The 15,726-nt window shown below is 44.7% G+C and overlaps 1 protein-coding gene across 1 annotated transcript in view; it reads left to right on the top strand.

Annotated features, from left to right (window-relative positions):
• The window catches only part of CCDC69 (coiled-coil domain containing 69), a 49,164-nt gene that overhangs the window by 30,608 nt on the left and 2,830 nt on the right, over positions 1-15,726 (top strand). Inside the window, exons 3-9 of the mRNA XM_029583442.1 lie at positions 544-610; positions 2,228-2,397; positions 6,643-6,730; positions 9,719-9,792; positions 11,855-11,956; positions 13,821-13,940; positions 15,477-15,574. Of these exons, the coding sequence (XP_029439302.1) occupies positions 544-610; positions 2,228-2,397; positions 6,643-6,730; positions 9,719-9,792; positions 11,855-11,956; positions 13,821-13,940; positions 15,477-15,574 (719 nt within the window). The remainder of the gene's footprint in view (positions 1-543; positions 611-2,227; positions 2,398-6,642; positions 6,731-9,718; positions 9,793-11,854; positions 11,957-13,820; positions 13,941-15,476; positions 15,575-15,726) is intronic.

Raw genomic sequence — 15,726 nt, 5'->3', positions numbered from 1 at the left:
CAGTCCATTTTCCATGGGATATATATATCTATCTATCATAAAATAAACCTAATCATTAGTTTTATAGCACAGAGGGAAAGCACAAACTAGAAAAGTGCGGAAAAATAAGCCCACCCGGGACAATGTGCCCGGACTTTGTTATAGCGCAATGGTAACACCCCCTCCCCGGCAGATACGGAGGAATCTTTACTGCCGCATGCCCTTGGCTGGGCTGGGCTTGTCCCGGTTGCGCTGGCACCGATGAAACGCTGCTGGCCCGCATGGGCGTGGGTCAGCAGCACCTGCTGGCATTCGCTGGTGCCTGGGAGTATCTTGTTGCACGAGGATGATGAGGAATGGCTGCCTCTCTGGCTCCCAGAGTGGCTGGGATCCAGGCTTGCCTTCCTGGGTCCTGTGCCGTGCACTTTGCAAGGCTATTTCTTGGTTTAGTCCGGGTGAAGGGGGGGTCAGGGCACCCAGGATCTCTGTGCAACTGCAACTTTAAAAATAAAAAATGTTTATGCTTTATTAACTGTTTTTTCTGAATTTCCCTTTTCGTCCTAGAAGCGAAGGAAAGCAGAGGAGCAGGAGCACTTTTCCCGGGAGCTGTCGGTGTTGAGAAGCGAAAATGGTCAGAGGAATCTATGTTGGGTTTTTTTTTTGGGGGGGGGGGGTTCGCACTATGGCGCTATTTTGTTATACACCTGCTTGTACTTGGCTGCTGCACAGGCAGGACCAGCCAGTGCCACCTTGTGGCTGGCAACACTAAAAGGGGTAGATTTTCAAACCGCGCGAATTGGCGTACTTTTGCTGGCGCATCAGGCGCAAGCAAAAGTACGCGGGATTTTAGCGGCTACGTGCGTAGCCGCTAAAATCTTGGATCGGCGCGCGCAAGGCTATCGATTCCGTATAGCCGGCGCGCGCCGAGCCGCGCAGCCTACCCCCGTTCCCTCCGAGGCCGCTCCGAAATCGGAGCGGCCTCGGAGGGAACTTTCTTTTGCCCTCCCCTCACCTTCCCCTGCCTTCCCCTACCTAACCTACCCGCCCGGCCCTGTCTAAACCCCCCCCCCCTTACCTTTGTCGGGGGATTTACGCCTCCCGGAGGGAGACGTAAATCCCCGCGCGCCAGCGGGCCGCTAGCGCGCCGGGATTCGACCTGGGGGTGGGTACGGAGGGCGCGGCCACGCCCCCGGACCAGCCCGGGCCGTAACCACGCCCCCGGGCCCGCCCCCAAAACGCTGCCAACACGCCCCCAAAACGCTGCGCCGACCGGGCCCGCCCCCCAACATGCCCCCAACACGCCCCCCTCAGAAAACCCCGGGACTTACACGAGTCCCGGGGCTCTGCGCGCGCCGGTGCGCCTATGTAAAATAGGCGCACCGGCGCGCAGGGCCCTGCTCACCTAAATCCGCCAGGATTTAGGCGGATTTAGGCGAGCAGGGCTCTTAAAATCCGCCCCAAAGTGTAGATCAGTGGTTCCCAACCTTGTCCTGGGGACCCCCAGCCCGTGGGCTTTTCAGGATACCCACAATGAATATGCATGAGAGAGAATGTGCATGCTATGGAGGCAGTGCATGCAAAATTTCTCTCATGCATATTCATTGTAAATATCCCGAATTCCCGACAAGCTGGGAACCACTGGTGTAGATCCACTGGCCAGAAAAAGCATAGCAGCAAATGAAAACCCTATCATCAATAGTGCTTCAACCCTTAAACCAGACAAATAAGAACCAATGTTTGCCAGCACTTAAACCCCCTAATGTTGGTCTATTTAGTTATATTGTATCTTACCACTTGGCATTCTCAGGTTTTCTTTAGCTTAATGATCGCTGGAAGAAGATTTGTTCAGGGGCCCTCGCCAGGGCTGACATTTGATGGGGGAGGTCTCTCACTGGATCCAGCTATCCTACCAAATGTCATTCAGATCCATGCACGGGGAGCGCATCCCTCCCCTCTCCCTGATGGATGTGCCAGGAGAGGGGGTCCTGAATCTGCAGGAGTGGAACTCACGTCACTGGGCCACTTGCCAAACACGTGTTTGCCCTTGGATCCAAGCCGCCATGCTCGGGCAGATTCAGCCAACTCTCTGCATTTAGCTCTGTCTTCGTCCCAGGCCGTTCGTATCAAAGCTTCTTCACGGGCTTGTAAACAATCAAGAATTTTTCCTGCTTCAGTTTATACAGCACATCCCTAGGTCCATTTGCAATCTCATAATTTTACGGCTTGGGATTTTTTTTTTTTTTTTAAGCCCAACGAGTCTCTGCCTATGAAGAGCTGGAAAAGGAGAGAGCAGAGCTCCTGGAGAGGCAGAATCAGGAAATTCTGCATCTCCTGCAGGAACACGCGGAAGAGAAGGAGGCCCTGAAAACGACTCACAGAGCCGAGACGGAGACTCTGGTCCAGGAACTGAAAGTCCAGGTGAGATCAAATTCCAGGCTCTCCAGAGTAAACTTAATGCAGATTACAACAGTTCAGGTGTAACTGCTTACAATCTAAATGGATTACCTGAGCCAACAGGAGATAAAATAACTTACTCAAGGTCGGAATGAGCATCGGTGGGAGATGCAGGGATTTGAACCCATTGCTCTAACCACTAGGCCATTCCTACTCCACATACATTACTGCTTCAACTCTCAGTAAACAGAGCTTGAATGACTGGTGCAAAAAAGCATGCATAATCTTTATTTTGTAAACCAAGTGTGCTTCCCCCAAAATTACTATATTTCAGGGAAGCAAAGATTGGGAGTTAAGGAGAAACATTGGAAAAGTAGTGAGGGCAGTGGTGTGCTGACGGGGGCTGTAGGGAGCCCCTTGTTAGATTATGTTCCAAAAACATAAATAAATAGCTATTTCTCACAAAGTGGAGCAGAGCTGGTAGAAGTCCCTTAATAAAAAAATTGCCAGCACTTCACAGTAATCAAAGGGGTAGGAAAGGGCATTTTGGGACTCTGCATTACAGATCCCATCATACCTTATGGTTTATAAAGCTCTTTCTTTCTGACATGCACTGCAGTCCTTAGTGTCTTTGGCCCCATTTAAAGTTACAGTATGTGCTTGGATTACACGCATATCCCAACTCTGAGCTCCACGTCGTACCTACTGAATTTTCTATTTAGAGTGCCTTTCCCAGCCCCAGGGCTACTGATCGGTGAAACTGTATCGTACATCTCTGACGGGCTCACCCTCTTTATAACCTCATCAAACAGGGGTCAGCCCACTAATGAAGAACTGAATAGGGGCCGTGGATCATCGCTGGCAACCGCAGAGTGTCTGCTCGTGATAAGTTCCTCACATCCTTTGCCAGGGCATGTAGGCGTGCCAACCATACTGCTTCCTGGCCTGGGCCACCCCCTATGCTTACTGATGTCCGCCAACAAAGGAGCCATGTAATAAACACGTTTAGCTCATTCCTGGGCTCTTAGTAAGGATAAGGAGCTCACACTCGATACCCAGGGCCGAATCCCTCAGTGGGGCAGATTTACCTTTTTGCCCCAAGGCATTGACTGATCCCATCACTGCTGCTGTGCCAAAATAACAGCCGACACTCGGTTTTGGTGTTCCACCATAAAAATGTACTGAGGCACTTCTTCAACAGAAATGATTGGCACATTGTGCATGTCTTTCTCATGGTGTCCATAATGCAGAAAGAAAACTTTCACTAGGTGACTCTTTGCTCCCTGGATCACTCCCTGATGTCCCCGCTGTTCCCTCATGGAATATAGGGCTGCTCCCGGGTCAAATGGTAAGGCTCCTTCTCTCTGACAAGGATTCCTTTGTACCTAGGATCCATTGCTTGTTCTCTGTTGCTCTTCTGCTGTCTTTTCCTCTTCAGAATACCATGTGGCATCTCCTCTCTGATTGGTTCACACCAGATGGAGGTATTTAAATCTCTCTATCATATCTCCCCTTTCCCTCCTTTCCTCCAGGGCTTACATGTTTAGATCCTTAAGTGTCTTCCCATATATTTTATGATAACGACCACGGATCATTGGATAGACTCTCTTCGGTTTACTGTATATCCTTGGAAGGTGCGCTTTCCAGAATTGTAATCCATAACCCAAATAAGGTCTCACCAGAGACTTATTCAGAGGCATTATCACATTTTTTTTTCTGCTGGCTAATCCTCTCTCTGTGCATCCAACCATCCATCTGGCTTTTGCTGTTTGGCCACCTTAAGATCTTCAGATACAATCAGCCTCAGATTCCACTCTTGGTTGGTACACAGAAGAACTTCACCCCTATACTGTACCACTTCCTTGGGTTTTTGCAACCCAAATTCATAATCCTGCATTTTTGAGCATTAAAGTTTAGCTGCTAAATTCTAGACCATTCTTCAAGTTTCACTAGATTCCTTCTCATGTTTTGCACACCTTCCAGGGTGTCTAACCTGTTTCAGACTTTGATACCATCTGCAAAAAGGCAAACCTTTCCCGATAGCCCTTCCACAATATCACTGATGAAAATGTTGAAGAGAACTGAATTGAGGACCAATCCCTGTGGCACAACACTGGTAACGCCCTTTCCTTAGAACAAATTCCGTTTGACACTACTCGTTGTCACTTCCCACTCATCCAGGGTCTAATCAATCAGTCACTTTACGACCCATATCTAGGGTGCTCAATTTTTTATACATCGCTAATGCAGAACTATGTCAAAGGCCTTGCTGAAATCCAAGTACACTACATCTAGTGCTCTCTCCTGATCTATTAGATTCGTCTGACAAGCCCTACCTTTAGTGAAACTATGTTGCCTCAGATCCTGTAATCCACTGAATTCCAGGCACTGTTTTAGCATTGATTCCATTAAGTTACTCACCACCAAGGTCAGACTAACTGGCCTGTATTTCTCAGACTCTTCCTTCCACTTTTGTGAAGAAGAACCATCTGCCTGTCTCAAGTCCTTTGGTACCAGTCCTGACTCTAAAGAAACATTAAAAAGATTAGCTAGTTGGAGTTGCCAGAACTTCCTTAATACCCCTGGGTGTATCCCATCTGGCCCCTATTGTGTTTAGTTTTGCTGGTTCCTCATGAGCACAGTTTTCTGAAGCCGATTGAGGTCTACCTTCTTTCCAGTTTTATTTGTGGCAGTTATCTGTGGTCCTATTCCAAGCCCTTCCTCAACGAACTCTGAATAGAAATATTCATTAAGCAATTCTGCTTTCTCCTCATCAGCCTCTAAATATTTCCCTACCTTCACTTTTGAGCCATATAATTTCATTTTTGCATTAGATTCACTTATATATCTAATTTTAAGAGTCTTTTTGCTCTCTTTTACCATATCAGTCATTTGTTTTTTCATTTGTGCCTTCACTTTCCTATTTCCTGGCTTTTCTTAGCTTCTCCAGATATTTCTGTCTGTCTTCCTTTTTCTGTGATCTCTTGTCATTTATGAAGGCTTACCTTTTTTCACTATTGCTTCTCAACCATATGGCTAAAATCAAGTATAGTATCTGCTAATTAAAATGTACCCTTTCAGCCATGTCTAGAAAACCACAATGGCCTCTTTTACCTCATACCTTTATTTACCTTCCTAACAAAAAGGGTTGTTGCCCTATATAATATCTCCTTTCAGTTTTGCCCACAGCTTATTCCATCCAGTGAATGACTCCTCGAGATACTCCCCCATCTTAACATAGTTAGTTTTCCTGAAGTACCTTTGAATGAACAACCATTGACTATGCTCCAATATTGAACCACACCATCTGGTGATCACTGAAGCCCAGGTGATACTCCTACTATGACATCAGAAACACTCTTCCCATTTGTAAGCACCAAGTGTAGTATCGCCCCTCACGGGTCGGTTCTGTTACCAATTGCCAGAGCAGTTCTTCCTGCAATAATCCAGGATCTCCCCACTTCTAATTCCTCACTTTACAACTGGCTTGCCTGTTCAACTGCTTTCAGCCTGCTAGACCAACCCGGCTGAAATGAGGAGCACATGGCCTACCAGACCAACCTTCTGATTAAAACTACATGTGCAGCCTACTAGACCCACTAGGACCCACTAGCCCGCATTGCCACTAGGACCGCACAATCTCATATTGCAACTTGCCAGACCAACCTACCTACTTGCATTGCTACTTTGCCATTTTGGCTGCCCTAACATTCACCACCAACCTTGGTTGAGTTGAAAAGGGCCCGATGCATTTGTTTGTTTAGTCAGTGTCCCCCTTATCATCATGTTGGGTCAAACTCTCTGTTTCACTAGCTGCAAACAACCTAAGTCATATCTACACTATACTAACTCAGTCTAAGCATTGGGAGGGTGGGAGAACCATCGCCCTTATCCTAGCAAACACATCTGAGGCAACTTTTACCCTCTTGCCCCCAGACTCTGCCCCCCCCTTTGCATGTGCTGAGTCTTCCCTTATATCCTTTCACTGCTTCCCCTTTCCACACATTCCTTTCGTCTTCATGGCCATGCTATGACCTCCTTTCTTAAGGTCTCCAGAGGCAGCTAAAGAGTCACTTTCTGTGTGTCAGCTGTGAAAGTTTGATGCACATTGCATCAGAGTTTTGACCAAAATACCAGAAGCATTATAAACCCATAAATAAAACGATGGCCAACCAACAGTAAAATATCACAGCAGTTGATTGCATCAGTGCGGAAAGGATTATTTTCCAACTGGCAGAGCAAATGTAGTTTTTGACCTGCTTGTTTTAGGTGGTGAAGGAGCAAGATGCAGAGAATGCAAAGCGCCTGTCCGAGCAGTTAAATTTCTTGAAGAAGCAGCATGATGACAACTGTAAAGGTGAGTGCCAGAGTTCCAGCTAGCTCCATTTTCTCTTCTCACATGTGAGGGATTCTCTCTGCTTTTCCAATGCCGTTTTCAGCTCCTCGGCGGGGGGGGGGGGGGGGGGGGGTTAAAATACTGGTGTCCACTCCTTGAGGAGAAACTATGGTGCATATATAATTTTATTTATTTATTTGCAATTTCTTGTTAACCGCTTCCCTGACTCAAAGTAGTCTCCCGAAGCAGCGTGCACGCCACCTCAAACACAATATCCCATAGCAACTGTTACTATTTAATATTTTCTCACAATCCAGAACATTGTATAAGATTGAAATACAGTAAATATAGGGGTATTGCAAGTGACTAATATAGGTGATTATAAATACTACTATTTATCATTTCTAAAGTGCTATTAAACATACGCAGCACTGTACAGATGCACATAAGAGACAGTCCCTGCTCCATGGAGCTTACAATGTAGTCAAGATAAACATAATGACAAATTAAAGTCTATGGGAAGTGTATTTATTGTACAGAAGTACTTAGGACTTAAAAGCAGCCTTAAAAAGGTGAGTTTCTAGACTGAATATGGCCAGACAGGGAGGATGACACTCTGACTCAGGAAGACTATTCCAGGTATACAGCACAGCAAAGTAGAAAGCACAGAGTCGGGAGTTGGTGGTGGAGGAGAAGGTCACAGATAAGAGCAACTTGCCAGATGTGTGGAGTTTGCAAAGAAGGGTATAGGAGGAGAGAATTGAAGATTGGTAATGAGGAGCTGCAGAGTGAATACATTGGCAGGCAAGTAAGAGAAGCTTGAGCTGTATAGAGAAGTGGATGGGGAGCCAATGTGTTGACTTAAAAAGAGGTGTTACATGGTTATAGCAACATTGAAAATAAGTTGTACAGCTGAAATCTGAATAAATTGCAATGGAGAAACATGGTTCAGTGGGAGGCCCTCGGAGAGCAAGTTCCTATAGTTTAAAGTGGATGAGAACTTTGGTGGTATGCTCAGTAAGGAAGGGATAAATTTTAACAGTGTTATAAAGGAAGAAATGACATGCTTTAGCAGTGTTTTGGATGTGTGCAGAGAAGGAGAGAGGCATCAAAGATGACCCTAAGGTTAAAGGCTGAAAGAACTGAGAAGATGACCGTGTCATCCATAGAGGCAGTAAAAAGAGGGAAGAGGGGATTTGAGCTTGGGTGAAAAGACAAGAAGTTCTGTCTTGGCTGTGTTAAATTTAAGATGGCGGTGGAACATTCAACGGTGATGTCAGAAAAGCTGGCTGAAATTTGAGATTGGATTCTTGATTAAATTTCTGATGTAGTGTGATAGATTTGGGAGTCATAAAAGTGGTACTGTTGGCCATAGGAAGAGCTTAGACTGCCAAAGGAAAAAATATAGAGAAAAGAGGACCCAGGACAGAGCCTTAATCCACAACTACCAAAAGTGGAATATCAGTGAAGATGACCCCCCAAGGATATAGAAAAAGTAAGATGGGAGAGGTAAGAAGAAAACCAAAATAGAGCAGAGTCTCAAAATCTAATTAAGTACAGTGTGCCAAGGAGTAGATGGTGATCAATAGTGTCAAAAGCAACAGGTAAGTCAAGAAGGGTGAGGAGTGAGTAAAGACCATTGATGTTGGCCATGAAGAGGTTACTGGAGACCTTGGCAAGAGCAGTTTCTGAGGAATATAGAGGGCAAAAGCATCTAGAACGGCTTGAGATGAAAAAAAGTCAAGACAGTGGAAGTGAATGGCATGTTCAAGCAGTTGGGATGCAAATGGGAAGAAGGAGATGGAATGATAGCAGGGCAGGTAGGATCCAATGAAGTGTGATCGCAGCATATTTGCAGGAACAGGGGCAGCTCAAAGCAATCTGCAAAGAAGTCTTCAAGACCCCCAAAAAATTGTCCTGGAGTCTCCAGAAATTAAAAGTCAGCCTCCTGGACACTGCTGCATGCAACCCTGGAGAAAACTCATAGGGAATTGTAAAAAAAAAAAAAAAAAAAAGAAGAGAGAAAAAAAGAATACTGAATGGAGAATGAGCTTTATCTTATCAGCTTCTGATTAGTTACAAATATTCCTGGAAACTGCTCCAGTCAGTGTTTTCCATGTCAAGGTTTAAGAAGGAGAAAAACAATAGGAGCAAAGATACTGAACTACAAAGAACTAAACTATTTTAAAGTAAATATATATATTATTATTGATTTTTATAAGTCTAATTAATGCATTTTGGATTTAGCAATCATATGAAGCCATTTTTCCCGTAGATACAAAGTAGGAGAAAACTTAGTAGGGATGTGTACTAATTTTGTTTTCATTTCTTACTGCATATGAAGAAAATATTTACACATATAAAATACATTTTATATGTGAATGCATATATGCGTAAAAACACGTTCTATGCAGGTAAGTAACAAAACAAAATTAGAAACTACAACAACAACAACAAAAAAAAACAACCCCCAAGAAAAAGAAAATGAATAACATTTTTCCAGTGCCCACTCCTAACCCTTTGTACATCAGGTCAGTAATAGCTTACCATTTTATTTTATTGTTTTCTAATAAACTGAAAGAATTAGCTAACATATCTGAGCACAATTTGTATTTTGTATGCACAGTTTGCCAGGTGCACACTCAAAAACAGAAAATTAAATTAAACAAGGCTAAAAAAGATGTCATTGGGTTTTTATGTTTCATATTGAAACAACATGAAACAACTTGTTTCATTGTTTTTCATGTTGTTTCAAAACAAATTCACATCCCTAATAACAGCCTTTCAAGAAACCCAGTTCTTAAAACCATTACAGCATGTAATAAAACTTCCAGGAATAGGTCTAAGCAGAGGTGATGATTGCCTCGGTCTAGAATGCTTTGCTATATGTTGTCCACCTCTCTTTTTCTCTTATATTAGTAGTAGATCTTGCATTTAAGTATGACTGGTTTTCTCCTTCACAGGGGCCCACATCATGATCTCTTTGTCTGTTTGCTTTGGTTCTTTCAGCACTTCAGGAATTGCATGAGAAGGAGAAGTCCTCTCTGACCGAATCTTTTGAAAAATCCCAGGCATCTCTTCAGGTTATAGAATTACTTGGACTTGCTGAAAATATTGCTTATATTCAAACTGTTGAGAGCATGGCAAAGGGTGAAGTCTGGTCAAGCTTTGCAAATACAAGCAGTCACACTGTGTACCAAACATTTGAATCCATCTGTCCCCAAGCAGTCAAAGCACAGTGCAGTTCTGGAGGTGACAGAGTGACAGTTCTTGCCTTCTGCTGGACCCATGTCCTCATTCTCTTATTCAAAGGGTCAGATGTACTAAGTGTTTACTCCGTTTTGCATCGACGGGGGAGATGGTTAGTGTGGTACATTTGCCCCACTATATTCTGGCAATTGCTGTTTTTCTCAGTAGGCAAGGGATAATACATTTCACAATTCATACAATATTTATTTATTTTATTTTAACATTTTTTTTATATGCCGACGTTCATTGGAAACCTCACATCGGTTTACACTGAACATGAAGGGCTTGACAGAGAACTGAATAATTAGAGACAAATTAGAACGGTGTGGATATTTACAGTAAAATGGAGTGTGTAACAAACTATATACAGTTTTAAACAGTGTCCAGACATTTGCAAAGAAACAAGAATATTAAAGGGAGAGGGTGCGAGCAGAAGAAAGGAAGGTTGCAAGGGAGGTATTATCTTAAAGAGAGCTTCACGAGGAGAGTGAATTGGGTTGTAGGGGAATGGTTTGGAGAGCAAGAATAGGGTTAGGGAGGGTGTTCAGGGATATGCCTGCTTGAAGAGCCAGGTCTTTAGTTTCTGCTTACATTTTTTGGGGCAGAGTTCCTGGCGTAGATCTACAGGCAGAGTGTTCCATAGGGCAGGCACGGTCTTTACTAGTTGTGTGGTTAGTGAGTTTGGGAGACAGGGTGTGTAGTGTAGCCAGGTATTGATTTCTTGCGGGTCTTGAGGTGGTGCGAAATAGTAAGGAGTCGTTGAACCATTTCATGTTGGGGTTATATAGGGATTTGTGTATAATAGTGAGGGTTTTGCATAGGATCCGGGATGCGATTGGGAGCCAGTGTAGTTCCTTGAGGACAGGGGATATATATGTTCATTTCTGCAGGTGTTAGTGAGGATACGGGCAGCAGCATTTTGAAGCTTTTGGAGGGGGTGGATTGTGTTTTTGGGTAGGCCTAAGAGGAGGGCATTACAGTAATCAGTTATTGAAAAGATAGTGGCTTGTAGAATAGATACAATAGAGGCATAGATAGACAGATACAATAGGTACAATAGAGGCAGTGCATGCAAATATACCTTATACATATTCATTGTGGATTATCCTGAAAACCAGACTTGCTTGTGGCACTCCTGGACTGGAGTTGCCTACCCCTGGTTTGCATAAGGGCAAACCCATCTCCATACAGCGTCAGAGTGTTGTTCCTCAGTCCGTCATCTCTACTGACCCCCAGACCAGTGGTCCTCAACCCTGTCCTTGAGGCACACTTAGCCAACTAGGTTTTCAGGATATATAGATGTACATGCACTGCTTCCATTGTATGCAATAATACATACCGACAAGACAAAGCAGAGGTTTTGAGTTACCTAGAAAAGTGGTTAAGTCAAAGAGCACAGGAAGAATGAAAGTTCGGCTTTTAAAAGCCGGCTCCAAGAGGTGAGGTTTTAGGCTGGATTTGAAACTGGTTAAGAGAGGGAGCCTGATGCACACATTCAGGAAGACTCTTCCAAGCATTCAATGAAACAAGGAGGAAAGCACGGCGTCAAGATTCGGTTATGGAGGAGAAGGGCACAGATAAGAACAGCTTGCCCGATTGACTCAGTAGAGAGCTGGAGCACAGACAAAGAGGAGATGTATTTTGTTTACTCAAAGATACTTTTGTAGAAAGCATCTTTAAAATGAAAAGTTATTTTCTCCTTCAGATGAGGTATAGTGCTATGTTTAAATGTTTGACGGCAGAATTTCAGCCTAGTCTGCTTTAGGAGGCCAGTTTCTACTTGTTACTAAAAGGCATGGAGCCCTTCCTGTTATATTGAACAGCGCCCCCTGCTGCAGTGTGTGGGAAATGCTAACAGGTTCATAGATTACCTGCTCTCTTTTTGTTCCTCTGCAGGAGAGCGTGGATGAACTGAGCTCCCAGCTAAAAGCATTTCAGGAGAAAATGAAACGGGTGGAGGAGTCCGTTCTGAACAGAGACTACAAGAGGCATATCCAGGTGAGGAGACACCTTTTTTATTGCAGTTTTAGTTTATGTTTGTTCATTGGGGGATGGATTTTAGTGCTCCTGAAAGCCTGAGATGAATGGCATGGGTTACCCACAGTTTTTCCAACCTGTTCAGCATCCATCCTGTCATACACTAGGGCAGTCTCTGGACAAAACAGTGCCCTGGGCAAGGATTGCTTTGGGCACCCCTTCCCTTAAGGGCTCATGTGCTCACAGACTCGCAGACTGACTCAAAAGGGCAGCATGGCACCCCCCCCTACCCAGCCCGCTAGCTTGTTGGCACCCAGGGCAGTCACCCTCCTTGTTCACCCCTGTGATGGCCCTGCATACAGTAAAATGCTCCTTGCTGTTTCTTGTAAGCTCACTAGGGAAGGGGCATTATAATTATGGGAATCATCGTGTGCAACGATGAACATGCTGATATGCTAAATTCTGAATATTCTTCTTATTGTTGAATATTATTGTATTTCTGAGATGGCAACTGAAGCAAGACTTAAACCTGTCTAAACACGCTCTTTTCCAGAGTCACCGAAGAAAAGCATGCTTTGTTAGAACCGCGTGTGGGATACAGTGGTGGTGATGGTTTTTCTTCTGTTTGTAAAATGTGCCGTGTGGCTGGGAGGGTGTGCATAGGGCAAGTCGGTTATTGAGGTCAGGTGGTGCCCGGCCTTGACAGCTAGGACCTGGATTTTGAAAATGACTTCTACCATAATGCATGGTTTGAAACAAAAATATTATGCTCACCCCCACCCCATACCGAAAAAGAATTCTCCCCAATTCCACTCTTCAGTTGTTCATGCTCTTCTCTTCCTTCAATGTGACGCCTGCATTGGGTTCTGTCTTGGGTCAGCTCAGCAGTACTCCGACCCGCTTTGCTCCTTACTGGTAGGTACAGCCCAACAGGAGGAACTTTAAACACTAAATATCAGAAAAGAATAAAGGAAGGCCTTAATGATTTTGTTTATTTAAGTGACAATTGAATTCTTTTACAAAGATATTTTGCTGCTCAGAAGCCCCAGTGCAATTCAATTATGAGTTAAAACAAACAATATCAAGGGACTAGTCCAGTGGCTCAGTTCGATCCTCGAGTCGGGTCTTCCGCTGTCCAGGTTGACTGGGGATGCTGTGGAGGCAGATTGGTGGGGGGGGGGGGGGGGGGGGGGGAGAGAGAGCTGCTCATAGCTTAAGGGTGACACCTAGTGGCCAGAATGGGGGTCCTTGATTGCAGGGTTCCAGAAGAACTGCAGTGACCAGACCAGGTCCATTGGGAAGGGGAAATATAAAAAAAAAAGAGCAAAAATAAAACCCCCTGGTTCTGACAGAGCTGGAAACAGAAAGGAAAAAGGGAGGACCTACCAGGCCATAAACTGAAATTTAGAAAACCAAACAACATCAAGACCACCTCTTTTGTTAGTTTCTATTTTTCTCCTGAGTTGATTATTTGTGTTTTGAAATTGTTGAAAGCTCCCTCCTACTTTCCCCCTCCCACTGTTAGGCATAAAAGTCAATTGGGCATTGCCGTGCTGATCCTTACGAGAAGCTTTTGCAGGCATCAAACCAATTCTGTGCAAAGAAAGAATATAAGGAAAACCACTGAGCAGGGCCTTGTAAACGAAGATGCTTGTGGAAAAAAAGCTGGATAGGATCATAACAAAAATAGCAAGAAATAAGGTAAAACTGCAATAAAGAGAGTGGACATAACTTCAGCAATAAACACCCCTTCACCCGCCCGAAGAGGAAGCAACAGAGACAGGAAATAGGGATAGGGTCAGGTGCAGGCCTGTCAGTATTCCTTGGTTTTTCTGGAACTTTCCATCCCCCAAGCCAGAACCAAATATCCCGTTTCTGTCTGCAGGACTACGGCAGCCCAAGCCAGTTCTGGGAGCAGGAGCTGCAGAGTCTGCATTTCGTCATTGAAATGAAAAATGAGCGCCTCCATAACCAGGACAAAAAGCTGCTGCACCTGGAATCTGTGGTATGCACACTTCCGTCGCCTGCGATGTCATCGCTTGTTGTTGTAGCTTAGCCTTGCATTGCCCTGTGCTGTTGCTGATCTACTGTTTCTACAGCATATCAGTCTGGAACAAGGCATAGCGCTTAGGGCACCTGAACTAGAGTGAGAAAACTGAGTTAGCTGCTTAAATATCTGTAAACTAGCTGACACCCACAAAACATTTGCAAAACATCCTACCATAGCACTCTTTCTTCCCCCACATCGTGACCTTAGCACTCTCTGCCCAGCCCAACCTCCGAGAGGCTGCCAGCTAGTCCCTCCTGCCAGCCGCTGCCTATGCCACCTTCTAGGTTGTGCGGCTGTGCTCCCTCCTGTTGCCCATGCAGGCTGATGTCCAAACCACCACGGCTTCCTCTGACATCCTGCCTGTGCTTGTTCATTGCTTATGCATCCCAGAGCCATATGACTTTGTAACGTGCACGCACTGGACTGCAGAGAACACCCTCTCATGGCCACTGGAATAATAGTACAGGACCACCAGAGACAGAAGTGTAACCCCTCTCTTCAGGGACCTCCCAGAATACAGGGGATCACAACAGTCCTCAGGGCCACTGGCCACTCCTACTCTCAGTTCTCCCTCTCCAAATGTCTGCCCAATCTTTTGCCCACCAGGGTGCTGAGGTTGTACAATGAAATGGTGCCATCTGTCCTGGAGGAAGGCACTGCAGTATGTCCTTCAAGTGGTGGACATCATTTGTAGTTGACGGATCAAGCAAAGAAGATGTTGGAAGGCCTGCTCCCGTGCCTAGGCCTTGGGTCTTGGCTAGGCCTGGGCCCCAGCAATGGGATCCATCTTCAAGCCAAGCCATGGCATTAGGCCTAGGCTTAGGCCCAGGCCTCGGCAACTGGAACGCGGCCATGGCCAGGCTCTGGTATTGGAGAAGGGCCTAAGTCTGGGCCTTGGATAGTAGGACCCGGCCTCAGCAAGACCCTAAGGATAGGACTAGGCTGAGGCCTGGTCCTTCTAGAGGCCCCTTTTTTTGTTGTTTTTAAGCCAACAAATACTCAAACACATGAAAATATTCACGTATATTCGTCTGAGACCTATATTTGGTATGTATCATTTCTATGAACCAAAAATGGCCTCATTGTTTCTTTTTTTTTAGTTCGTTCCAAATGAATGCTCATTCCTAACAAATGTTATTGCAAAATCTTAATTCTGTCTCCAGGACATATAGTTACATTTTGTGTTAATGTGTTTGAGCTAATAGGTAACGAGCTGTTTTGCATAATTCAGCATCTCATTACCTCAATATTTATTTATGTATTTAATTACATTTTCCTCACCTATCTAAACAAGTACGTCAAGCGAATTACAATACATATGAAATAGCATATAAATACAAATAATGTAAGTACAAGCATAGTTTCTGCGTTAAAATTATCACAAGCAAATTTATGCACGTTAAAAGCTTTGATAATGAGCATAAACTAGATTGTTTGATCTTTGCTAATTCTTCTCCCCTTTCTTCCCATCTGTCCTGGGAATCAATACAGACTGAGCAAAATTTATCACTGGATGAGAAAATAAAAACTCTTCAGCAGGAGAACGAGGAGCTCCAGGTCCGAACCCGAAACCATATGGACATTGCAAGGTAAATCCCCTTTTCTGTGCAGTAGATCGTCAAAAGCTGTACTGTCCTGGTGCACCAGCTCTGCGTCAGATACCCTCAGCTGACGGTAACACACTGTGGAGTCACTCTCCTGGCACAGTATCATCGTCGTCTCTCTGCAATTTGTAATATCA

Source organism: Rhinatrema bivittatum, chromosome 18 (genome assembly GCF_901001135.1).
Source record: "Rhinatrema bivittatum chromosome 18, aRhiBiv1.1, whole genome shotgun sequence".
Classification (NCBI taxonomy): Eukaryota; Metazoa; Chordata; class Amphibia; order Gymnophiona; family Rhinatrematidae; genus Rhinatrema; species Rhinatrema bivittatum.
Note: the sequence above shows the minus strand (reverse complement) of the source record. Positions and strands in the feature narration are given on the sequence as shown.